Source organism: Gobius niger (genome assembly GCF_951799975.1).
Source record: "Gobius niger genome assembly, chromosome: 17".
Classification (NCBI taxonomy): Eukaryota; Metazoa; Chordata; class Actinopteri; order Gobiiformes; family Gobiidae; genus Gobius; species Gobius niger.
This window is the reverse complement of record NC_136868.1, coordinates 6,178,635-6,204,429: the sequence shown is the minus strand read 5'-3', so window position 1 is coordinate 6,204,429 and position 25,795 is coordinate 6,178,635. Positions and strand designations below refer to the sequence as shown.

Genomic DNA, 25,795 nt, shown 5'->3' with positions numbered 1-25,795 from the left:
AAAGTGAGAAAACATCGACGAAAAAAATGACGAAAAATTGATGAAAAAGTGGCAAAAATGTCACAAAAATGTCACAAGAAATTGACAAAAATTTGATAAAAAATGACAAAAAATAGATTAAAAATTGATGAAAAAAATGTGACAAAAAATGTCAAAAGATTTGACAAAATTTGACAAAAAAAATACAAAAAAATTACAAAAAATTACAAAAAAATGACAAAAAAAATTACAAGAAATGTGATAAAAATTGACGGAAAAATGACAAATAAAGTTACAAAAATGAGTTTAATACCCAACAAAAAAATGATGGAAAAAAAATCTGATGACGTGAGGAAAAAGATCCTCTCGGTTCAGGCGGGAGTTAAGAGGTTAAAGGGGGTATTATGCAAAATCGACTTTATAGGGCTTTTCACCATATTACAATGTTATTCTCTCACAAAAACATACCTGGAGTTCTATTTCGAGCTGCTCGCACATCTTTCAGCAATATTTAAATATTCTCCAACGGCCAACCTTAGCACCACGGTAGCAGCTCACAAAAAGCCCCTCCGAGATCCTACGTATCTGTGATGAGGCATAAATAATGATCTGCACAACTAGTGCAGAAACGTCATCTTTCTGGTGTGAAATTTTTTAAGATTTTGTGTGTGTCCACTCTGTAGTTTATCCCATGTATCCAGGAAAGGCTTTCCTCACCTCTAGATCCTTTCATCGCAAAGTGAAAACACAACATAAAATCATTGGAGTGAAACAAAGAGCCCTACAGTCTCTATGGGAGGAACAAGCACTAAAGAAGCTAAAAGTTTCTTGGGTCGGCCTCTCCATGCTCTGTCCTCAGAGTTTTTGCTCATGCCTTCTGCACATCGTTTTTATGTTCCTTCTCGGAAAGCTAGTAGTTTCTCCAACCCTTTCGTCCCTTCTGTCACTGAACTGTTGAATTCTGAAGGGACTGTGTTTATTAAAGCAGTACTAAGTAACTTGTTTACCTCAATAAATCCTTTTCGTAGTCCCTCTGGGGGTAATACAAGTGTTAATGGGATGATTGGGGGAAATCTCAATTGCAACTTCGCTGTCTCTGGGTCGGAGTCACCAATACACACTAATGGAATCACAAAGAAGAAGCTAACAGGCTAACGGACAAAGCTAACTGCGGGCTAGCGCCACTTAAACAGTATTTACAGCCAAGTTTGAGTGAAATAAATGACCTCCATTGTGTAATTGGATGTGCAATATCCCTCTCTCTCTTTGTCTTTTCTGTCAGCGTAGTATTTACTCTCTTGGCCTCTAGGGGCATGAGTTACTTAGTACTGCTTTTAAGTAACATAGACTTTGTGAAATGTGCTCCTGTTATGGACTATTGTTTTCTTGAGCCTCTACTCTTGTCTGAATAATTGGGAGTGACACAGTGACTGTTTGGGATGTGTCTGATATGTTCTGAAGTTTAGATGAATTGCCCTTGTTTTCTGAATCTGAATGAATAGCTTCACTAAAGCCACGAGCAGGGGCGGACTGGGACTGAAAAACAGCCCTGGACTCTGACCAGACTGGCCCAAATTAGCGTAATTGTGCACTTCCACAAATACATATTTTAACCTCTAACCACCCGCCTTAACACTAACGCGTGCATTTTCCCCAGTTCGGCTTTTTATTATTATTTTTTTGATTGGTATCATCAGCAAAAAGGACGGGAAAGGTGGTCGTAGAAACAGAAGCAAAATCATTAATATAAATAATAAATAATAATGGTCCCAAAATTGAACCTTGTGGTGCACCATACTCCACGGAATTCCTTTTAGATTCATGTTTTCTTATACTGGGTTTTACCCAAATCTAAAAGCTTCTCGACTGGAGATCAACAATGCAACGCCATATTTGAAAGCTAAGACCTACAAAAGTGATGGAAACTTTTCGTCACGTCGCCACATTTTTGTCATATTTTGTTTTTTTTTAAATTATTTTTTCTATCATTTTTTGTTTTTTGTTTTGTGTTTTTCTCACGTTTTTGTAGGGTTTTTTTTGTCCGTGTTTTTCTCATGTTTTGGTTGACTTTTCATCCTCTTTTTCTCGCTATTTTGATGCTTTTCTTTTTAGCTTTTAGATTTGGGTAAAGCTCGGTTGAGGCGGGACTGGTGGCCCTAGAGCCAGTGGCCCTTCTGTGCTCTTCCAGAATGGACATATGGCCAGTCCGCCCCTGGCCACGAGCGGTGTAGTTTTGTTTATTTTTTTCCTCGTTATTGAAGCAGCCGTGCAGCGAAGAGGACCAAGTTGAAAGGGTGTGGGAGGGGCTTACTTACTTTCATCTGTTTAAGATCAATATTGCATTCTCAAACCAACAAAGTTAAAAAAAACATTATTACCAAATACCTGGAAACAGCACAATACCCCCTCTTTAACATCTGTGCTTGTGCGTTTTTACCAATGTGGCTGAAAAGTTCCATCAATGTGATGTTTATTTTTCATTTATGGGCTGTGGGGATCTTTTAGTTCCCTTCCCATTTTAAATCCCCTCAGTCTTCCTCCCTTTGTCACCCCGACGTGCAGTTGTTTCTTCTTCTGTGTTTCAGTCCGGCTCCTGTTTGACTGTGATGATGTGCAGACCGTCGTGGCCGTCTCTGCGCAGGACGTATTCGCTGAACTGAGACGAGTCGACGCCTCCGCCGCACGACGCACAGATCCTGAAGCCCCTCTGCTGCAGACGCTCCAGCACCTGCCACACGGAGGCGAGAGGTAAAGATGAAGAACATATGCAAAAATGGACTTTTCCAGCCTCTACTGTCGACACTGACCTGCCAGCACATTTACCAACTAAGTACTGACATGAGTGTATTTGGATTGAGTTGTGTTCCCAGGAGTCTCTCGCTCATTTGTCTCCGTAGTCCATTAGTTCAGCTCTTGCCTGAAGGACCGCTGTGTCCCCTTCACTTCAGTTTAATTTCCCTTGAGACAGAACGGCAAATATTGTTCAGCTCCGGGGAGGTTAGAGCCTGATTGTCAACACTTTCAATAATGGCTTCAGATAAAACACAGTGATTGACTTAGTGGCATTTAAAAGGGGAATTGCATGGACTGCCTTTTTTCTTTGTCTTTTTTTTACAAATGTGCCGTGCATCTTTATAACTGTAGAATTACTGCAGTAAATCTCAACAGCGCGACAAAACAGAAGATATGGAACATTTTTCTTGACTCAAAAAAAAACGTGTGATTTGAGATCTCTCTCGTCCTTTCCAAAGGCTTTCAACATTTCTACAGACGCTGAAGAGTCACATTTTAGATGCATGTCTAAAACAATTGCAAACGTGCTATATGTGCAAAAGTGAGAGGTGTGATGGGTGATCGCCTCCGTCACTCTAACCTAACTGTGATGTTAGTGTGTGATGTTAGTGTGTGATGTTAGTGTGTGATAAAACACCAGTGGTGGAAAGTAGCAAATTACATGTACTCTTGTTTCTGTATGTGACAAGGCCGGATTTATGCAGGGGCTTACAGGGGCTAAGCCCAGGGGCCCAGCAGGCTGAGGATCCCCTGGGCATAAGGAGAAAAGGGCAAGGGTGACTCTCTTTGCAGACTCCCTCACATGTAAGGCTTAATCAGATGACTTTGTACCCGAGACTAAACCAGGAGCAAACCAGGACTAAACCAAGGTTTGAAAAGGAGGTAACGAAAATACATTTTCTATCTTGAGATTTAAGTTTTGATGCTTTTGGTCCAGGGACAGCAAGGATGTGACTTGGTTGCTTCCGCTCAAATAAATAATTTTTGCCAATTTTTTCCCAGTTTTTCCAATTTTTCCCCCTATTGTTTGCTTGTATTTTCCCAATATACTCCAATTTCTCACAATTTCCCACCAAAATTATTCCTGATTTTTCACACATTTCCTGACATTTGAGATTAATCTAACATTGTACATTTGTGGATCTCCCACACACATTATCGTTCTGTTTTTGGGTTCTAGATATTTTAGTATAGATAGAAAAAAGTATCGTTCAGGTATCAAAAATGAAAACCAAGTATCATTAAAGCAGTACCAAGTAACTCATGCCCCTAGAGGCCATAAGCGCCACTGCAGGTGTTGCCGCATGTTGCATTTTTTACTCATTAATTGTTCGTGAGAGTAAATACTACGCTGACAGAAAAGACAAAGGGAGAGAGGGATATTGTACATCCAATTACACAATGGAAATTATTTGTTTCACTCAAACTTGGCTGTAAATACTGTTTAAGTGGCGCTAGCCCGCAGTTAGTTAAAACAAGGTTTTAGCCATTTTTCTTGAGTTGATGTATGTACCTATTGGCCTGTTAAAATGCATGAGAATGCACCATATTGCACCATTAAAATAAAAAATTAAAATCTCTGTGGGGGGACCCCCAGACCCCCCTTTTAAATATGTCCCCCCACCAGTCTGACAGTAGCAAAGGTTCTTCCACGAGAGCCATGGAGCTCTTATGTTAAACAGTTTTTTTTTTAAATCATTTTATTTTTAAACTAGTACTGTGTTTCAAGAAGTTACTTTTGCATGTTCAGGTGAACTCTATTCAAGTTTAAAGCTCAAAGTACTATCGAAGCAGAAGTAACTCTCTGCCATTTTTCTTTATGGAAGAGTCGTGCTTTATAAACTGCATTGGTTAGGGATGTCGATGACAGATTTGTATTTGGATTTTTATTCATTATTATTATTATTTTTGGAAGGTTGGTGAATGAAAAGTAGGGCTGCACGATATCTCGCCAGATTATTGTTACCGCAACAACATTCTTTGAAGAAGCCTTAATGTGCAGCAAAATCACAAAGTTTTTCCATCTGACTGAGATTTACAATTTTACATTTTTTTGCTAAGACAGTCAAACACTAAAAAGTTCAGTTTTAGCCATGATTTTCCTAATTTTGTTCCATTTTAGCCTCATTTTGGTCCAAAGTGAGTATTAAACAAAAATGTTGATGAAAATAAAATATAATTATTCAAGACAGTTTTGAAATATTGTATTCTAATACCGTGCAGCCTGACTTTATGTAGCTGTTTCTCAAGTTGAGCTGTATTATGACTCTATTGTGTGTGCTTCTCTTGTTGCTTTGTACTGTTATTTTATATTGTGTACCTGTATGTGAAGCACTTTGGGCACCTAGTGTTGTTGTAAACGTGCTATACAAATAAAGTTGACATTGACATTCTCCGGTCGGTGTTTGTACCTGCACAGAGGTGAGCTGACAGTACGCGCTGAGTGGAAACCTCACGGCGTGTGTCGGGCTGTGCTTCCAGGTGGCGTTGGGTGCGCTCCTCAGGGCGTCCTGAAGCTCGGGGAACACCTCCTCCATGACGGCCCTCTGAGCGCTCACGCTGACCCTCTCGCCCAAACCGGGACAGACCTGGACCAGGGCGCAGTCCACGCACCGCGGGGCGTCCTGTCTCTGAGCCTTCCACTGGTCCAACTCCGCCTGCAGAGGGGCCAGCTCGAAGAAACGCGCCTCCTCATACAGCAGCGAGAACTCCTGAGGGCAAAGGTTGGTTCAAACACACACAGTAATGCTGATCATAATTATGTCAATTGAACTGCTTTAGCAGAAGGTTTACATTACACTAAACATTATCAACTTTTGTGACCTATAAAGTCCTTTAGTCTGTTTAAGTCAGGATTTAGAATGTGGTGATGTCATAATGTCAGATCGAGGGCAGGGCCAATACAACTCTATGGGAGAAATACAAGAAAAGCTTTGTTCCCGCTGCCCTTTCCTTTATGAACAAGTCGGGATCAAATTGCCCCTGACACAGCTTTTTTATCTTTGTTACTGTCAAGTGGCTTAAACTTCAGTTGTTTCTGTACCAAAGGCACATCCTGTTAGTATCTGGAGCACTTACAAGTTTTATATTTAAATATGTGTGATGTTTTATCTTTGTATAATGTGTTTTAATGTGTCGACTAGTTCTCAGAATTGCAAGACGAATTTACCCACGGGTACAAATAAATTAACCTAACCTAACCATACAGTTTTTGTAAGAAATCTCAAAAACTAAAATTGACAAATGTTTTTCCTCATCAGTGTTTGATCGTGATTGGATTCACAAACCTGTGATATTATTGTTTTGTCTGAAAGTCCTTTCTATTGGACAACATCACACTCGTGTTTTCGCATATTGTCACCACTTTTTGACATTTTTCGGAGAAAATGATTGGACATTAGTTCATATGTGCTGACAGAGGAGATAATGAACTTTGAGACAGTTTTTGTTTCATGTGGATTCCTCCAGTAATGACAGAGATATGAGCCAGAAAACAAAGACATAAAAATATGCATTTTGTCAGTTACCACAGTTACCATAGTTACCATCAGTTGACCTCCACCTCAATGTTGTGATGTCACAGGAAATGGGGGCGGGCTTTTGAAGTTCCTTGCTGTTTTCTATTTTTCTCCTCTTTCAGTATATGTATTTTTTTTTGGGCCGGGACTTTTTTCGATTAATTACGATTAATTAATTACATTTAGTTCAGTTTAGTGCAATTTAAAAAATTATCGAAATTAATCGCACTTAACTTTCAACACCTGCAGACGTTGCTTAGGCACAAACAACACGTAAAGCCAAAAACAATTTGACTGTTAAACTTGCCTCACATCTCCACGAAAATACAAAGAAGCAACTAAAATATACCTCTAGAAAATAATTGCAACCCCTAAATAAATGATGCTTAAATGCGATTAATTACGATTAATTACAAAGGCCATAATTAACTCGATTACTTTTTTTTTTTTGCCATGTTCTCAAAGTCAAAAGTTTATTTATATAGCACTTTACAGCAACACCAGGAGGACCAAAGTGCTTCACAGAAAGATAAAACACATTTAAAAACACCAAATAATTACAACCTAGACAACCTAGATGTTCTGAAAGAGATGCTCCAGAAAGCCAGCCGAATTGCTAGCATGAACGAGCTTCACTTAGCCCGCGCTGATGCTATGGTGGAAGCCACCCTCACTTAGTCCATCCCTCTTCTACAGTTGCTGTTTTTTTTGACGTGCTACAGGCAAAGTGAACATTCAAATCCACTAAATGTAAAGATGTCATAGTATTGTGCTTGTGACACATTCACAGTGTTAAATTGACCAAACAATGCAGATTCTTTCCTAATGATATCAAGTTTTTGTTTATAAATAGCTTCCTGTAAGTTGAATTGCCAAAAAAACGTATTTTCGGAATCATTGGGTGTAAGAATCGAATCGAATTTTGCTAAAGTACACAGCCCGACTCTCCAGCTTGTATGAAGCTTTGGGAATACCGGACCAGCTTATTTGGTTTTCAGCTCAGTGTTGTAAATGTGAGAAATGGCTGGTTTATGAAGCGAGTCGCGGCAGCACCTGTTGAAAGACTGACACTCACTTTGAAGTCTTCGGGGAGCAGCAGTCTGGAGGTGCGCAGGAAGTTGAGGATGTAGCGAAACATGGGACCATCTCTGTCTATGAAGTAATGCTGTTTTAAACTGTCCAGAACAATGGGCTCCGTCCCATCGAAGAGACGCCCAATCCTAGAACGGGGTGAATATAGAAATGATTTGTAATTTGTTCATCTATAACTGCTTACCTCATCGTTTACGTCCAAACATTAGCTTTGTTGAGTCTCACCTGGAGTCTGGGTACTTGGTGAGCGTGGCCAAGCTGCTGGTGTACATGTGTCCCCCCACATCGATGTGAACCGGGGCGTTGGTTTTGGAGAGTTTGGCTGGAGTGGGGATCCCGGCTGGGCCCTGAGAGGACAGTGGAGAGGGAGGGGGCAGGTGAGGTCCACTGCTGCTGCGGACGTCCTGGAACAGACAAGGTCCAACTTTTTCAACAAACAAATGGCAAAGTAGATGGAGGACCTCATCATAATCATAAATATAGTTTAACGTTTGTAAAAATGGCGCTTGGGCTTTTGAGTGTGACTCCATCATTAGAATAAAAGTGCCCCTCGAGTGGTGACCGTAAAAAGCCCACGCAGAGCCATGTGCCAGGTCCTGAGGGGGAGAGAGGCGCTCAGAGCTGCCAGCTGCCGGTCTCTGTTGCAGCCCTGGGGGGCCCCAGGACTGTCCTCTCACCAGTTCCAAACACTGGCCCCTGGGGTCCTGTCAGCTCCGCTCTTGCTGCCCGGCTGCAGATCAGCTGAATTCTGCTCTACTCATGCTCTGATGAGCCAAAGAAGCCTGAGCCTTTTAAGAGTTCAAGCATAATGTCACACAATGTGGACATTTCAGGCTGAAGGAAAATAATGTGTAGTTATAATGTGATTTAACGCTAATAAAATATACAGTATGCACGAAACATATTGTCAACTTAAGATTGCGGGTGAAACTTATGCACCTCTACATGAGAGGCTGTGATCTGCTAATCTGAAGCAAAGCACAGGGGTCTCTGCAGGTCAGGCCGTTACCATAGCAACGGGTTGAGTGTGAGTGAGGACTCTGGTCCTGAGGCCGAGCACAGCGGTGTGACAGGACGGGAGAAGAGCAGGTCACTGTCTGCTCAGTGAGCACCGCTGTGGAAACCTTATGGTTTTGATAAACGCTACTCTGAGCATCACTGGAGAAGCGAAGACCTACTGTACCTGCGGGGTCTCGTGGGCAGGGGTGGAATGAACGGGCTGCTCGTGCGTCTCCGTGTGGTCACTGCGCGTGTCGGAGGTCAGTGTGTGTGTCTCGGGTCTCAGGCACAGCCTCTTGTGCGCTGGAGACCCCTCGCGCCGCAAGGATGGTACCACGAGCTGCAGGTGAGGATGCTCGTGGCCATTTACCGTTGCCTTGGTAGCACAGAGCGTCCTCGCGCCCACGATGCTATTGAGTGTCGCTATGGAGACGGCGCCGATGCAGTGGTTGGTGTAGGTTTTAGAGAGTTTGGCCGCTCGTGACAGCATCTGCATGCGCGTGCCAAGCAGGTTCTTGCCAATGGCCTTGTTCTCGAACCAGGTGGCGTCACTGGAGCAGCAGTGGTCCCGTGGGCGCTGGAAGAAGGCGTTGCACAGCGGGTTCCGTTTAGAGACATATCGGACGAAGCTCGCGTACGGGCACAGCAGCGTGCCAGTCTCATACATGCGCGGGCGCGTGTCCTCTTCTACGTCCTGCCGCTTGCCCCATGTGCCACCGCGGGACTTGTGATACTGTCCCAGAGCCTTGAGGTAAACGAACCTCCGGCCGTCCTCGTCTACAGCGAGACCGAAAGAGTCCTCCTCCAACTCCCGCTGATTCTCGCGCCCGCGCGTGCAGAAGTACATGCACGTCTCGAACCACACTTTGTTGAGCAGTCCAAATGGAGTGTCCGCGCGGAACACAGGTGACTCGTAGAGCCTGCGCAGGTCAGCTCTGGTGATGGCCTGTTTCTGGACCACGGGACCCGCACCCTGCTCCTCCAGCCGCCTCAGCACCGCAGCCAGGGCCAAGTTCGCGCTGCGCAGCTCCGGGTCTTTGGTGAGGTCCAGAGTGCGGCTGTAAGGTGGCTCGTTCAGGTACCGGTTCAGAGAGCTGCGAATACTGATCAGAGAAGATTTACTGTACAACTGTCCACTTTTGGAGCGCGCCTCTGCGTAAAAGGAGCGCAACAGCGCGCACAGAGCCCCTTTGTCCAGAGTCTCAAAGTCCGGGCTCTGCTCCTTGTCGCTCAGGAACTCTCTGAAGATGCGCACCGCGTACCGCGTGGCCAGACGAGTGTTCTCACTCAGCCGGCTCAAACGCAGCGGTTCCTCTTCCTCCTCCTCATCTTCCTCGCTGCGCTGGAGCCCCAGGTCCCTGTCCTGGGACCTGCCCCCAGGGAGAGTGTCCTGGCCTTGGTTGCCCCCGTCCAAGACCTCGTCTCCCACCTCGTACTCGCGGCTGGTGGAGAAGCTCATGTCCCGTGTGTGTCCGCTGCCAGGCATTCTCTACACACTGCGGTCTGTGAAGCAGTCCTCCGGCACTGCGCATGCGCTATATTGGACCGCAGCGCGAGCGCTTTTTGTGTATAGTGACCTTCACTCTCGTTTTTAAGTTGTAGGGAGCGCGCACTGATGGGGTGGGTGATTTGAAACGCGCTCCCGGACTGACTGCAGTAGAGACTGCGTATTGGACCGGTGCGTGCGCACGTGCATGAGCAGTGCTGCAGCAGACTCACCTTTCTGCTCAGAGCCGTCGGAACTGTGATGGGCTCAGTCTTATTAGCCTCATTAGCTTTAGCTTATGGCACAGTGAACTCCCTGCATGAGTCACAGTGCTGTTTGAACATACAGACTGTTTGTGGAGGTCAGATGAGGAGAACTGTGCGACACAAACTGCTCCACAATCAGAACATCAGATACACATGATGTTTTGTACAGTATCTGTCTGATGAAAAGTAAATATTATAGTGCTAGAAATGCAACCACCAAACATTGCCTCTATTTCACTGTAGATGCAGCTGCTATGGCTCACTTGAACATACGGTATGTTGAAAGACACTAAGGTTGCTCTTTTTTTAAACCTGCCTTATTCCTATCAGTCTCCTCTCATGGACTGATAAAAGTTATTTTTGGGTTTCCATCACAGTAAGAGCAGAGGTGGTCCCCTGGGCCAACATGACCTGGTTATACAGCTCCGACCTGCTCGCTGCTGCTGGGCTGTAAAGCCCTCATTATCACTGACTGCTTTGGAGCCTTCTATTGTATATATATATATTTTTTACCATTATAGCATTACACTTAAAATGGTGCAACACAATTTACATATTAGGTGCGAAAAGAAATTGCCACTGACTATAAGGGTTTTAATGACATTTTTACAACATTATAACTCAAGATAACAAATGTGACATGTTTCATTTGGAGTTTTATCCCCCATTTAAAGTGTCTTTGAGTGTCCAAAAAAGTGCTATACAAGTTTGATGTAGTATTATTATTATTATTATCATTCACAGAGCTTGGAGCTGATACAAACCACTCTCCCGCTCCACTGTGCTTAAATTAAATGCTTCGATGGTCCATCTTTAAATGCCTGTTTTGTGTCCTGACTTTGTGTTCAAAGAGAGATGTCCACACGACCACGACACGTCCCAATCATCTTGACAGCCTTCGCTTTAACATATAATTTCATGAAATACTGTATGCCTCCTATAGCCAGCTCCTTTCATGCTGTTGATGTTTCCGCTTGTTCTTTCCTCATGGCTCTGGCCTTATCTGGCGCACCTTCTTACACCGTGACATTGTTTTGAAGCCGCACTAAATTAAGCCAAAAACATATCTCAATGTAAGCCAAGTCTCCTGCTCTTTCAACAGCCCTTTGCTCTGGGCACGTCACCAGGACATCTCTCAAATATAACACACCTCCACAAATTCACTCTCCGCAGCATTTCTGAACCATTTTGGAGCTCTACCCAATTAGCAATTAGCCCTTTGCAGTGAGTGGTGAGTGATACTGGCCTGATTTGTATGCCGCTTGTGCAGACGCTGATAAGAGTGGGCCTCAGTACAGTGCTGTTCTTTAAATTTAATTTTATGATGATTTGCGAGCCAGGGTCCCTGCAGGGCATGGGGGGAAATAACACGGGTGCTCTTCAAAAGGAAAGGCAGGAGTAACGTGTAGGACTGCGCTTTTCAGAGGAAGCAGGTAATTTAGTGCCTGACTAATCTGAGAGATAGAGAGAGTTCACAAACGCTCCTCCACAAAGAAACCGCTCTAGCTCCGAGGCGCTGAAACACTCAGTGAATTAACAGTCGGACTAGCAAAGTGTAATCGCCGGAGCAGGGGCAGGCTTTGGAAGTGGCTCACTCAGGACATCAACATGGGCAAAGTATAGCCTAAATACATTCAAAGTGACAAGAAATAGTTTGAACCAGACAATCCCAAAGTCCGGAGGATCGAGACTAGGGCCGGGCATAGTTACTTTTTTAAACTTTTTTTCTCAATACCAATACTTTAACGATACTTGGTTTTCGATACCGATACCTGAACAATACATTTTTGATACCTATACTAAAATATTTGCCCTAGAACCAGAAAACAGAATAATAATGTTAGAGGCTATTTATTTTAAATTATGTATCATTTGTTTGAGGTGAAACAACCGTGGACCCAACAGGCATCAAAACTTAGTCTCTAAAGTTATATAATTTTTTTAGTACTTGCTTTCCATATTTTTTTTTATTTTTTTTTATGTGAGTAGTACCTAAAAATAATACATGGTGCCCAGCCATAATCACGCAGTAGCTTGCCATTAGCTGTTGTTGTAGCTGCCTTTAGGGCCCCCATCAATCAAGGGCCTCCATGAACCAACCCCTTGATATACACAGTTTTCCTTATGATTTTGGTGATGTAGTTGCATCATCTCTCCACTAGTAAGTAAGTAAGTAAGTAAGTAAGTAAGTAAGTAAGTAAGTAAGTAATCTTTATTTATATAGCACCTTTCACAGGCAAAGGCCACAAAGTGCTTCACAACACAGTAAAAGCAGAAATTACATACAATATAAAAAAGGGGTCAAAACAACACAGAAATCATAGCAGCCCAAAAGTAGCTAATTAAAAGCTTGAACAAATAAATGTGTCTTAAGTTCGCTTTTGAAAGATCAACAGAGTCAATAGAGCGCAAAGAGGGTGGAAGATCATTCCAGAGCCTGGGAGCAACAGCCTGGAAGGATCGGTCACCTCGAGTGCGAAAACTTGTACGTGGAACCTTTAGCAGATTCTGATCCACAGACCTCAGAGCCCGCGCAGGGGTGTAAGGCTGGACCAGAGCACTGATATAAGAAGGAGCCTGACCATGCAGGGTTCTGAAGGCTTGAACCAGAACTTTAAACTTGATCCTAAAAGACACTGGCAGCCAATGAAGCTGTTTTAAAATAGGGGATATGTGGGTCCTCCTGTTTGTGCGGGTCAGAATTCTCGCTGCAGAGTTTTGCACTAATTGCAGTCGAGAGAGCTCCTTCTTGTTAAGACATGAAAACAAACCGTTACAGTAGTCTAAACGTGAAGACACAAATGCATGGATGATAAGCTCCAAATCATTACATGAGACCATATTCCTAAGTTTAGAAATTTTCCTTAGTTGAAAGAAGCAGTTCCTGGCACTAATGCTCCGTGGCGCTGTTCATCCCCATCCTGCTGCTGCTTTCTGAGTCATGGTTCCCTAATGTTCACTTATAATGCGCAGACAGACTTTCTTACTCATGGCTCCACCAGATTATATTTCTAATAGTCAAACCAGTTTATTGTAACACTCTTCATGACTTAAAGAACCTCAGCCTTCTGTTCTGAGGAAAACTTATACAGAAAACGGCATTATGGGAGTTGTCAGGTGGCCCGCTCCTGCCCAAATGACGTCCTCTCTCCCAGTGCGCAGTACACCGAGCGGCCACCAGGGTGCCCCCTACTGATATTCTTGCTTGGGGCCCCTTGGTCCCCTTGCTACGTCACTGCATGCTCCCTTATCTTTTTGAAGATTCCATGGGGACTCCAATAATAATACATTTGCTGTATTAAAAAGAATCTTAATATGGCATTGAAAACAGCAAATAATTGCAGGGTTAACAGTAAATTTCAAACATTTGTACTGTCCATTTCCATTCAAACTCAAAATATTTGTAAATTAGCTTTAGGGCCCTCCCTGTAGAGGCCCTACTTTAGACCATGTGAGCAGTGGTAGCCATATATGATTTCTAAGGCTGAGAGCCTTTCAACAAAGCTGTGGTAGCTCAAAGTTATGATTCTATGGGCATTTAGGCACGATTAATAGACAAGGCAATTCAAAGGGCTTCGCAGTTGCATAAAATTACTAGAAAGGAGATAAAATCAATCAATAAAACATCAACTTGAATTAATTACAGTAAAAAGCAAGAGTGCAGATAAAATACTTGCAGTTGTCGTATGAATGGGTAAAAATAGCAGTTTTCAGCCTGGATTTAAGCGTGGGTTCTCAACTCGTGGGTCGGGACGCTCAAAAGTGGGTCACAATAATTTCTCAGGTAACATTTCTTTAAACAATTATCTGCTGAAATAGTGCAGAAACACTACCTGAGTCTAATAAAATGACTGTTATCAGGTTGTTCTTATCATTACATATTTCTGGGCTTTTTTAATGCTCACTCAACAATAGTTTGTGCCGAGAAATTCAGTGTTTTGCAATATACAGTAAATAGTATTACTGGTATTTGGGCCGTGGCTTGTCACCACTTGAGAACCACAGATCTAGAGTCAGGGACCTCCTCAAAAAGCAGAAAAAGTGGGGCCAGTTGAGTATTTCTATAAGACATGGAAAACAGACGAAAGTGAAGCTTTAATTTCTGAGTTTGACAGAAAATGCTGCCGTAGGGAGTGCAAACCGTTTATTTGGCAGTTTTTACGACACTCACACTTATTGTAATGTCTGCTGAGATTGAGATAGCAGTTTAGTCTTACTGAATCCCAAAATGGCAATGGCACAAAAAAGTGGGGAAAGTAGGTCGGGCAAATGACTGCAGCGCAACATAAAAGAATCGGGAGGTCACTCTGCTGGTATTGAAAATATTTTGGTATTGAGAGCTTGCAAGGATGTTCGATTCCCAGGTTCGATTCCCACCTGGACGAGGCTTTTCTGTGTGGAGTTTGCATGTTCTCCCCGTGTCTGCGTAGGTTTCCTCCAGTACTCTGGTTTCCCCTACCACTAAAACATGTCTAATAGTTTCCCCTCTGAGGCCAGGACTCTGTAAAAAAGATTATTAATCTCAGTGGGACTTTTCTGGTTAAATAAAGGTCAAATAAAAAATATGTGTATTTTGAAAGCCCCTGGTTTTAGTGGCCATTCATCAAAATCCTCACCATCAAGAGTCGGAGTTCATCATTCATGGGTCTGTTTACTGATTGTGGGATAAGATGGAATAAAATGCTTTTGGTTTTGATGCATTTTCTGTGATAAATCTGTTTGAAATTCAGGCTCTCTTTTGATACGGGAGCCCTGGCCCCAGAGGACGTCCTTTTCTACTGAATGTTTTTCTGAGTGGAACGGGAAACCAGAGCACCCAAAGAAAACCTGTTTTCTTCTCCTTTGATCGCGATATTTCCTGTAACAAAAAAGACTTTCCATTCGATGATCAGTAAGTAATTCTCACTTTGTTTGTGATATCTGTAGGCCTATAAGAAATGACACTGATTCCCCAAGTTTTCTTCAAAGTTTTATACCAGCTTTCAGTCGATAACATAGTAAAAGGCAAAAGATGATGTGCGAAGTGTCGAGGTGTAAAATGGATGTCTGTACAACAAAAAGGAGACTCTCTGGATTCGGTCTGTGATCCATTATTTACACCAGCCTGCGCTGAAGTCCGCCTCCAGGTTCACTGCGTTTGTTCATTAGACTGACAGGGACATCTGCTGGTGGACCTGGGCATTACAGCACCAGGGAAAACCTGGAAAAAATGGGAAAAGACAGGATCAACAGTACGGACGAAGCCAGTGGAAATCAAACCCCTTTTCCTATATCTGAGGTTCACTTGCTCTGCATACCACTGTGGTGTTTTATTGATTGAAGGAACGGCCATCTAGTTTGTTTTGTACAACTTCATGTGCATATGACAGGTTTCCAGAAAGCACAGCTCTCATGACCAATGAGTATAAAAGTGATAGTCTGGAAGTATAAATGTATTAAGAATTTTTTTAAATGTGCATAATCATCCACTTCGTCTTGCATTTTGATGTAAAGTAAGTTTTAATATACAGTATACAGCAAGGGTAGGCAACGTCAGGCCTGGGGGCCAAATCCGGCCCTCCAGCACAGAAACTTTGGCCCCCAATATGATTTTGCTAAATATTATTCATATCAAATACCTGTTAAAGTACTCTAAAAATGTTAGAAATCGTATCTTTTTATAGTGTATTTTTTAAATGTCTTTTGCAGAACATCCCACTTGGTCAAATATAATGTAAAACGGTGATTGTCAGCTGGTGGGTCGGGACTCAAAAGTGGGTCATGAGCCTCCAAGGAACCTTTTTTGTCAATATTTTCCATCTGAAACTACACGGAGACACACTGGAGTCTGTTCAAATTAATGTTATTGGGTTGTTTTCATCATAATTTCAGTGTTAAAAGCAAATCTATGGCTTGTTCAATAAAAACATTTGTGGTAAATACAATATTTTATACAATATATGACAAACTACAGTTTTATTTGGGTCGCAGCTTGTCATTAAGATAATGGCGGGTCTCGGAGCCGGACCAGTTTAGAACCACTGATGTAAAACATTGGCATTTGCAGAAAATGGTTCTTGACTTTAGGCTACAATGTTGAGGTTCAGCCCTTGGTGTTTTGGCAATGATGAAAATCGGCCTACAGTATATTGTTTTTTGTAAATTCCCTCCAGCCAGAGGACATAATATATATGACAGACAGGACGTAGGGTGGTAAAATATAGCTTGTTGAAACTGCAAAATGTCACTATCAGTGGCGGACGCTGATGTTTTTTTGGGGGTGTTGATAACAATCTACCTCTGGATCAGGTCGGCTCTTTTCCCCGTCTTTTTCAGCCCTCTACACTCGTATTTGTATGTTCTTCTACTTCTATACCAGTGAATCTGGCACCGGGGGGCATCGTTCGCGGACAGAGTTAGAAGGTTTAGCTCAGTAGACATCTCGTCCGTAAACTATTTACATTCGTCTGTTTGACTCCCCGAGCAACTGTTGCTAGCTTAATGAATATTTATGAGGAAAGGTGACGTATATCGTGCGGTACGCTATTGGTAAGAGGTCAAAGTCCATCAGTGTCCGCCATAATAAGAAGCATCCGAAGAGTGCTGTCAGTTAGGAAGCACATTTACTTCAACAATTTCATTCTGCACGAGTGACAAAATACATGTTAGAGCCGCCACAGCACAGTCACATCTCACTGTTTGACGAGCCGCCTCAATAAATGGCCTAAATGAATGCAGTTTGTGCTTCTGCTTTCATTTAGAATAAACTTAAGCCACATGGATCATTTGCAGACATTGTGCTGCAGAGGAGCAGATCTCACTGTGTGTTAATGCGGCCGGTTCTTTCTGACGATGAACCAAAGGACAGGATTTGGTGGAATATTTGACTGGAGCATTTTTTATTTCTTGTGAAACTGTGGAAGGTCAATCTGAAACACCTTTTTATCATCGTCTGTTTTTTTCTGTGTGGCTTCAAATCGTTATTGTGGTTCATGTTTGAGTCGTTGAAGTCAGTGGTTGCAGGAGGTGGTTTTTGTGTCCAATACGGGTGATTTAGTGTTTATGAAACAGCTTTTGGTGATGTCACTTCCCCTGTTGTTTCCACCGCTGGGTGAGGAGGGTCGGATTGTGCAAATGCAGCTGAAGCTCTAGTTCCTAACTGCATAAGGACCTAACAGTTGACCTTATCACGTGACAAGGGGACAGGAGCTAAGATCTGGACATAGGAGCTATTACTGGAGGAATTTGGAAGCAGTTCCTTATGTCTTATGATTTAGATCAGTACAGTAGTATTCAACCTGGTAGCCGGGCCCCCCTAGGGGAAGTGCCTGGAATTGCAGGGAGGGCCCAGAGCATTGTCTGGTCAGAGGGTCAAATCACAGAAGACATTATTTGAGCAAATTTAAAGGTAAAGACTCATTCAAGAAAGGACTACATGAGCAGCAAATACTACAAAACATGTTAATTTGTTTGAAAAGAATACTTACTGCCCATAAATACTTACTTAAAGAGGGGGTATTATGCTTTTTTCAATCACACAGAACCAGTCTATATCACACTACAATGATGACGAACCTTCTGTTGGTCTGTAAATGCAGTAAATTAGAAAAAATGCCTTGTATAAAATTGCTCTCTCAAAATGGCTGTAGTGAATGTCTTGAAATAGGCCTCTGTCTCTTTAAGAACCTCTGACCCTTTCCGACACGCCCCCTCCACACGCTGTCTGTGGCATCAGTGGGGAGGGGGTTCTGCTGAGGAGCAGTGGTTGGTTACTCGGCTGGTGACGAAAGCTCGGAGGCGTCTCCAGGAGGTGGGGGCGTTCCTAGGAGGACTCAGGCAAACCTATCCCTAAAATGGCCGCCATCAGAGTTTTTACAGATTACTCAAAAATACGTGAATGTGCCAAGGCAACACTTCAGGCATGTTTTTAATGAGGGAATGACATAATAACATGATGTAAAGCTTGAAAAAGTCGATTTTGCATAATACCCCCCCTTTAAAGTGATAGTCTGGAAGTCTAAATATTTTACAAATTTTATAAAATGTGCAAAATCGACCACCCGGTCTTGCATTTTGATGTAAAGTAAGTAATAATATATATTTGTTGATTTTGTTAAGTCCCTCCTCCTCGGATCTCAGCAACTAATCAGAGTCTTATATCCTCCCGCATCGACCAATGAGATGAGCTTTTCCTGTGAACCAGCCGGTCAGGTCCAATCAGGAGGGAGGGGGAGGAGCCTGATCTTCACCTCATTTTGCAAACTGAGAAGTTTTTATTTGTTAAAGACGGGGACACATTTGATTTCACTCTGTCTCTCCTCACTTTGCAAACTTACAGACTATCACTTTAATACTTAAATTACTTCTTGGAAAAAGATTGGCTACCACTGATTTAGGATATAAAAATGTCAACTGCTACTCAAGTTATTCATTAAGTGGCTGCTTCACAGGGGTAAAACTTAGGATTAACACTTACATCATTAAAACTCATAAACCTGTCTCTTTTCGGTATTAAATATTTAAGCACAATATGCACTGACTGTGGTCTCTTCTCTCTGCGCGTACGACATCACACAAAACATATTCTACAAACACAACTTTGAAGCTCTGCGAAATATCCGAACGGCGATGTGACAATGGAAAGTGTGAGAATCAAAGAAAAGCTGTAGCAATCTTTAGTTCAAACATGGCAGAGTGGCTGCAGAATAATGAGGCTTAGGACAGCAGCAGGAGCAGATACTTTATATTCACTAGTACATGAAATATTCCTGTCTTTCTGAAGTCCTGCATGAGCGGCTTAATAGGTGCACGGGGGGCGTGAAGTGGCGTTCGAGAAAGTGGAGATTGAGGTTGAACTTGGTCATAGGGGGTATTGCTTCGTGTGTAGTGACTAGAAAACATGAGAGAAAACGGCTTCATACAACAGTGCATTACACACATTAAAAGTTATTAAAGGAGCTGTGCCAAATTTAACGCCTTAACCCCCGCCTGAATCGAGCACATTGTCTCCGGTTTGGCTTTACCCAAATCTTAAAGCTTCTTGAAAAAAAGCAATGAAAGGGTAGCAAAAAAGTGTCAAAAAATTAGACAAAAATGTGATGAAAACGCAAAAAAGTAGGGCTGAAACGACTAATCGATTAATCGTTTTCTGGTTCACACAGACTAAAATGGATCAAAATGACTTAAGAATGTAGTATTTTTGATAATCCTACTTTGTTTATATAGTTAGAGTCTGTGTACATTTTGTTCAGTGTAAATTTCATGAATAGAGCCTCCAACAAACATTTCCCTTTAGTTTACTCCATCAACACATCTTCAAGCAGCGCCACTTAAGCTACATGTGATTAAAATAAAAAAATAAAAAAAATACAATTTTCCTCGATTAATCGTAAAAATAATCCATAGATTAATCGATTACAAAGTAATCGTTAGTTGCAACCCTACAAAAAAGCAATGATAAATGTGATGAAAATTGAGGAAAAAATGACGGCAATAATGCAAGGAAAAAGATCAGTTTAGTTCAGTTTGGTGGGTCTTAGCTTTCAAATGAGGCTGTTGCTCTCGAGTCGAGAAGCTTTTCGGTATGGGTAAAACCGAACTGGGGAAAATGCGCTTGGTTAAAGGGACTATACAGAGTTTAAAAATGTTAAAAGTAAGTATTTTCCTGCATGTTCCAGCCATGTCCTATCCTGGCATCCAGACTAATCTCCGATGTTTATTAATTAATAAACAGGAGACTAGTCTGGCGACCCTGACGTAGAAAAGCTACTGCTTGAACATAGCAGATGTGACGACAGAAACAGTGACAAGAAAGTTGTCGTCATTCGGACATTAACGATGGCGCTCCTGCCACACGGAGTTCAGTAAATGACTTCTGTCGTTTATGTCAGAAAAACTTAAGAATACAAGCATACCGGAGCATTACGTGAAGTGGTTGCTTGTGTTGAAAAACTACAAAACAAAGGCGCAACAACGTGACGTTCAGGGAGCTGCTCTGATTGGTCGGTCGGCTCCATATCGCTGCGTCACTTCCTTTGAAAGCGCGCAATGGAGTGTTGCCAGACCCTCTTCTGTAAAGAAGCGGAGTCTGGTTGGCGAGACTAGCCATGTCCTAATGTTTAGAATGAGCCCAGACAGTTAGACGTATGACCTGAGGTGGCAGGAGTGAGTATAGTGGTTTAGTGGTGCTTGGCTAGTGCATGTTTAGTAGCCTGCATTAAAAACAGTCTTACGCAAGCACAGTGCACCTGAGGCGAATCACTTATAACACCAGACTACCCATATAAATGTCTGTGTTGACTGAATAATGTTTTAATATAACCATTTTGCATTTAAAAAAACTTACATTTGAGCAGCATCAGCTTCCTGGTTGTAAGCTGGAATTCACAAAGTAGCTTTCTACAAATCAGACATGGCAACGTTTGGAGGACGACCCCATGATTTTGAAGAGGTTTTTAATGCAGGCTACCAGTTACCATAGACATGCGCTAGCCTAGCACCACTAAACTCTTTAAATATAAGTGCATGAATTTTAAATATAAATATATATCTCCAGAAATCAGCAACCCTCTGGAAAACTAGGAAATGAGGCCCTATGTCAAAAATCCTGAAATGTCCCTTTAAGAGATTAAAAAGCATTTAATTTGCTGCATTCCTGCATAATCTCAGGCGTATAAACAGGACTAATCCAGGTCTAAACTTGATCTAGTCCAGGACAAACCCAGGGCTGAACATTTAAAATGGGCGTGCTAAAGGCTACCAATGTAAATGTAATTCCCCTGACAACATTGATCTAAATTGGAGTGACTGGAGCTACAAAGGCACAAATGACCGAAAGAAGGACAGCCTGGGATTTGACCTTAATCTGCAATTCTTCTCGATTCAATTTCACAGCTTTGTATCTTTTTATGAGTTGCGTAACCAGTAGGTGGCGGTATTGTTCTTTCAAAGCATCACACTCTCTCTCTCCTTCTCTCCCTCTTTCTCTCTCTGACTCTGGCGGTGAACTGAAAAGGTAATTACAGTCCGTGGCTTTATCTGATTTTTGAGAAAATACAAAACGGTGATGCAATTATTTCTGTGATTCCCACCTCTTCCTCGCTCCCTTTGTGCGCGCTCTTTTCTCATATGAAGGACTGGTTCTGACATTTCCACGGCCAAATTACTGTCTGTTCTCTCCAACATGATTACGACTACCCTGAGTACTATATTGTTTGACAGGATTCAGGGCTCAGTAATGGCTTATTTTTACGTGTTTTTTTTTTCTTCTTTTTTTTCAAGCTATTGTATAAATCCAGAACGTCATATGCTGGATTAGTCAGAGTGCAATTCTTCTGACAAGTATTGCAATTTGGATAAAAGCTACAATTCTAATTAAATAAATCACGATGCCATTCAGCGCATAAACATGTCCAGAAGTGTTTAGCGTTTGAGAGAAGTTTACCGAGATCTCAATGAGAATAGTTAAAGTATGTTTTACACTTAATACGATGCCATAGAGACGCACAAATGAGTATTAATTCACAGTTAACAACCAATTGATACTATTTCAGTCTGTGTTAAGAAGAAAACCATATAATTCATAAAATAGGAGAATCACCCACTGATTTTGCGCTAGATTTAAGATTTGGTTTTCTAATTTACTAAAGGCTTTGCTGGTTAACAATTTCATAGAGATACTAAAAGCACATGTTTAGCGTACACATTATTAGGACTTGTGATAGTAGTAGTTGTAGTAGTAGTTTATTTCTTCGGTCGTTATAAACATTATGAATACACGTCACATATTTTCAATGATCTTGTACATTATACAATAAGAATACATGTATTTGAAGTATTTGAAGTGCGAAATGATGCCTGACTGAAAGGGTTTAGGCTGAAGACTAATACTCATAAACTTTGTAACGTTCATTGTGTCTACTTGTGTTCTAGTATCACTTTTTAGGTTCGTTTTGTCAGACACTAAGGTTAGAGATGTTAAAGATCTTTTACCTTTACAAGAAGCCATAGAAATCAGGAAACGGAGCACCGACACCATCAACCGTGACAAAGGAGCGTTTCTCCTGTCCTACACCTGGGACACCCTCCTCCAATGGTTACGCCGCCTGTCGCCCTGAACCCACCGGGCGGCAGGGGGCGGGACCAGTCTGTCGGACCTGTTGGGACCGTCAGACTGGTCACGCCTCGGAAGTAAGAACAGCTGATAAGTGACACGTCACCGCACGCTGGTGATACTTCTGATGACGGCCTGCAGATGGCGGCTGAAACATGTAAAGGTAAAAGATCTTTAACATCTCTAACCTTAGTGTCTGACAAAACGAACCTAAAAAGTGATACTAATACTTATACTTTTACAGCCGTGACACTATGACCAAAGATGGCACACGAAGCAGTTACTCGTTAAACTTCAAGAATCAAAAAATAGCCGTTTTCCCTCCGCCATTTACTTCTTTTCTGGTGATCTTCATTCAAATGTTTTTCCATAATATTTAATTTGTAACGGTATCACTTTATTTTACACTACCTTGATACATTGTACCAAACTAAATTTAGTACAATGTAATGTGCTCTGTAGCCATCTGTAGTAACTTGTACCTATGGGTTAGATGCACAATATAACTTGTGTTATTCCATAATGCAGTAGGACTCGAGACCCTCAGGGTTTGGGCTTAAAGGGGCTAGATCCAAGTTAGCCATTTTCTACTCACTACTGCCACCTCAGGCCATACGTGTAACTGCACCTTCTTAGAGGCAGTTGTGGTGAACAGGTCTGGCTTCATTCTACACATTAGGACATTGTTGGAACATGTAGGGGGAGGAAAATACTTAGTTTTAACATTTTTAAATTCTGTATAGTCCCTTTAAGGTTAGGGTTAGAGTTATGTCTTATTACATTATGTACCTACAAAATACTAATACACATTATTCCATTGTGTATCTAACCCATAGGTTATTACACATTGTTACAGAGCACACTAGCTCGGTACAATGTATCAAGGGTAGTGTAAAATAAAGCGATCCCCAAAAATCTGAAGATTCAAAAACAAAAAATGCCAAGTCTCTATCACGTGTGGCTCTGAAGTTATACGCAAAAGTCTGCAACATAAAATATATAAAATAGGTGAGCGCACTTGTGATTTTCCCTTGAGTCTGGCTCATTTTAAAGCTCTGACTGAGCTCTTTCCAATGCGAAAAATGACTTTCGGTTTCGGAGATATTGCCAGGGCTGGACTGGCCATCGGGAGAACCAGGAGTTTTCCCGGTGGGCCGACGTACTTTTGGGCCGGTTGGGCCAGTCAGATCGAGAGATAAGCCCCGTAATACTTTGCACCGGCCCACAATTAGCGCCAAAAGCTATTGGAATTCCTATCATTACATAGATGCAATTACACAATTCCTCCACTAGAGGGACTGGAAAGATTTTATACCCTTCTGGTGGGGCTTTCTTGAGTTATGGTTCCCAGATAATCTCGCATAACGAGCAATGGGTCTCTGGAACATAACATTCATGCTTGAATTCAGCAGAAACAACATGCAGCGATTGTCCTCGATTCGTAGTTCAGACTGTTTTAGTTTAAGGGCTCATTGTTTTTCTCATCACGTCAACTATTGCTTTGAATATGACTGTTTTTCTTTTGAGGGCCAGTCTTGACCCACAAGTCCCGGGCCGATTTTTTTCTGCCAGTCTAGCCCTGGATATTGCCCTTTGTATCGGCCGATAGCCGATATTGTAAAATACAGAAATATCGGCCCGACATATTGGCTGGACAATATATCGGTCGGGTCTAAAGGAAACTTGTGACATCTGATAGAGACAGATAATTCTTAATCAAGCTCAAAACAGGCATGTGATTTTATTATTTTTTAAGCTCTTTTTGTGCTTCTGTTAAACATAAACATAACAAATTCCAAGCACTGAATTGCTTCTTTTTTTTTTCAGTACAGAAACTGCACATGCTCCACCAAGATGAAAAAAACAAAAAAGCCCCCTTTGTTATTTCATCTTATTTCATGTTCCTCTAAATCTTTTCAACATCCGCAGATTATCTGTTTGATCAAAGTTTTGACCCACTTGCTCTAACTTTAATAAGAGTGTCCTGAAGATTTATGGATCCCTCCCAAGTTAACGCAAGCCCCACAGCCAAATTTCCAAACTCCTTTATCATCATAATTTATCAGCTTCAAAGTTACGGCTTTAGTGAAAGTACATGACAAAACTTTTCAGACTTTTTTCTAAATGAGGTTCTGATGCTCTGGGTGCATTTTGCAGCACCGTAAGGAGTTCGGCAAATATGTCGGAAATGCAAACTATAGGTCAGGGGTAGGCAAGTTGTCTTATCGGAGGGCCAGTTTTTTTCATTGTATAAAGACCAAGGGCCGAAGTGAGATAAATGACTTAAAATTGCTTGAATAAAAGGTTCTTTATGTTGAATTTGAGTCTGTTTGGACTAATCTAAGATTAAGATAAAGATACAAATGCTGATGCCAATGGAACAAGCACAAAACCCACTTTGAAATCAGACAAATGAACTTTTACTTTTAAAGGGGGGGTTATAATGCAAAATCGACATTTTCAAGCTTTACATCATGTTGTTATGTCATTCCCTCATTATAAACATGCCTGAAGTGTTGCCTTGGCACATTCACGTATTTTTGAGTAATCTCTAAAAACTCTGATGGCGGCCATTTTGGGGATAGGTTTGCCTGAGTCCTCCTAGGAACGCCCCCACCTCCTGGAGACGCCTCCGAGCTTTCGTCACCAGCCGAGTAACCAACCACTGCTCCTCAGCAGAACCCCCTCCCCACTGATGCCACAGACAGCGTGTGGAGGGGGCGTGTCGGAAAGGCTCAGAGGTTCTTAAAGAGACAGAGGCCTATTTCAAGACATTCACTACAGCCATTTTGAGAGAGCAATTTTATACAAGGCAGTTATTCTAATTTACTGCATTTACAGACCAACAGAAGGTTTCGTCATCATTATAGTGTGATATAGACTGGTGCTATGTGATTGAAAAAAGCACAATTAAATTATACAATATAATCTGAATAAGAGAATAAGGACTTGTTCTATTGGTGATAAGATGTTTTATCTGATCTAAGACCAGACCAAATCTACTCATACTTTAGATTGAATCTGTTAATTCAGTGTTTCTGTCATTTCTTCCTTAAAATTATTTTTGTTTTAAGTTGTACATATGACCTAATTGGGTGTATTAACAGTATTTCTCCCATTTAACCCTAAAAATGTTAAAGTGCTTTCTGGTTTGTGTCATAATGTTTCTCAAAATCATCTTGAGGGCCAGAGGTTCTGTGCTGCTATAGGTGATTTGGAAGTATGAGAAACTAGGATAAGCAACAAGCTATAGTGACATTACACTGCCCTTTTGCAAGCCCCATTATATTCCATTCATGCTGCTATCAAAGCTAAAGGCAACCAAATATTACAGCGTGTGGCCGGCAAACAAGATGCCCGTGTTGAAAATGTGTTGGATTAGCAAAGGAACTGTACAGCATTTGAACACGGGAAGTATTCTCCAAGAAATGTTTTTGATATTGGCTGTACACCACCTGCGCTTGCTGCCTGACTGTTATTCAGGTGCTGTGTGTTGCCTGGAGACACTCACCGCTCTGTTTGATATGTCAGACATGTCAAACAAAGGGGATTGTGGGTAATATCTTTCTCG

General features: G+C 41.9%; 1 protein-coding gene and 1 long non-coding RNA gene across 2 annotated transcripts in view; one reads left to right on the top strand and one right to left on the bottom strand.

The window, feature by feature from the left end:
* LOC306976908 overlaps nt 1-25,795 on the top strand; it is a 413,479-nt gene that overhangs the window by 300,218 nt on the left and 87,466 nt on the right. The window lies entirely within an intron of this gene.
* LOC306976820 (uncharacterized protein) lies at nt 2,349-10,344 on the bottom strand. The gene is made up of 5 exons (XM_079574914.1): nt 8,566-10,344; nt 7,608-7,786; nt 7,366-7,510; nt 5,184-5,483; nt 2,349-2,707 (listed from the first exon to the last, which is right to left on the bottom strand). Exons 1-5 carry the CDS (start codon nt 9,865-9,867, stop codon nt 2,561-2,563), a joined length of 2,073 nt encoding a protein of 690 aa, XP_079431040.1. The 5' UTR covers nt 9,868-10,344; the 3' UTR covers nt 2,349-2,560.

Bases quoted from the DNA above. Each gene is read 5' to 3' on its own strand.
- LOC306976820 (XM_079574914.1), bottom strand. From the start codon at position 9,867: ATGCCTGGCAGCGGACACACACGGGACATGAGCTTCTCCACCAGCCGC. The intron at 7,787-8,565 runs GTACAGTAGGTC...TGTCTGTTCCAG, and splicing joins CTGCCCACGAGACCCCGCAG to GACGTCCGCAGCAGCAGTGG. The intron at 5,484-7,365 runs GTGAGTGTCAGT...CTTTGCCCTCAG, and splicing joins TGCTCCCCGAAGACTTCAAA to GAGTTCTCGCTGCTGTATGA.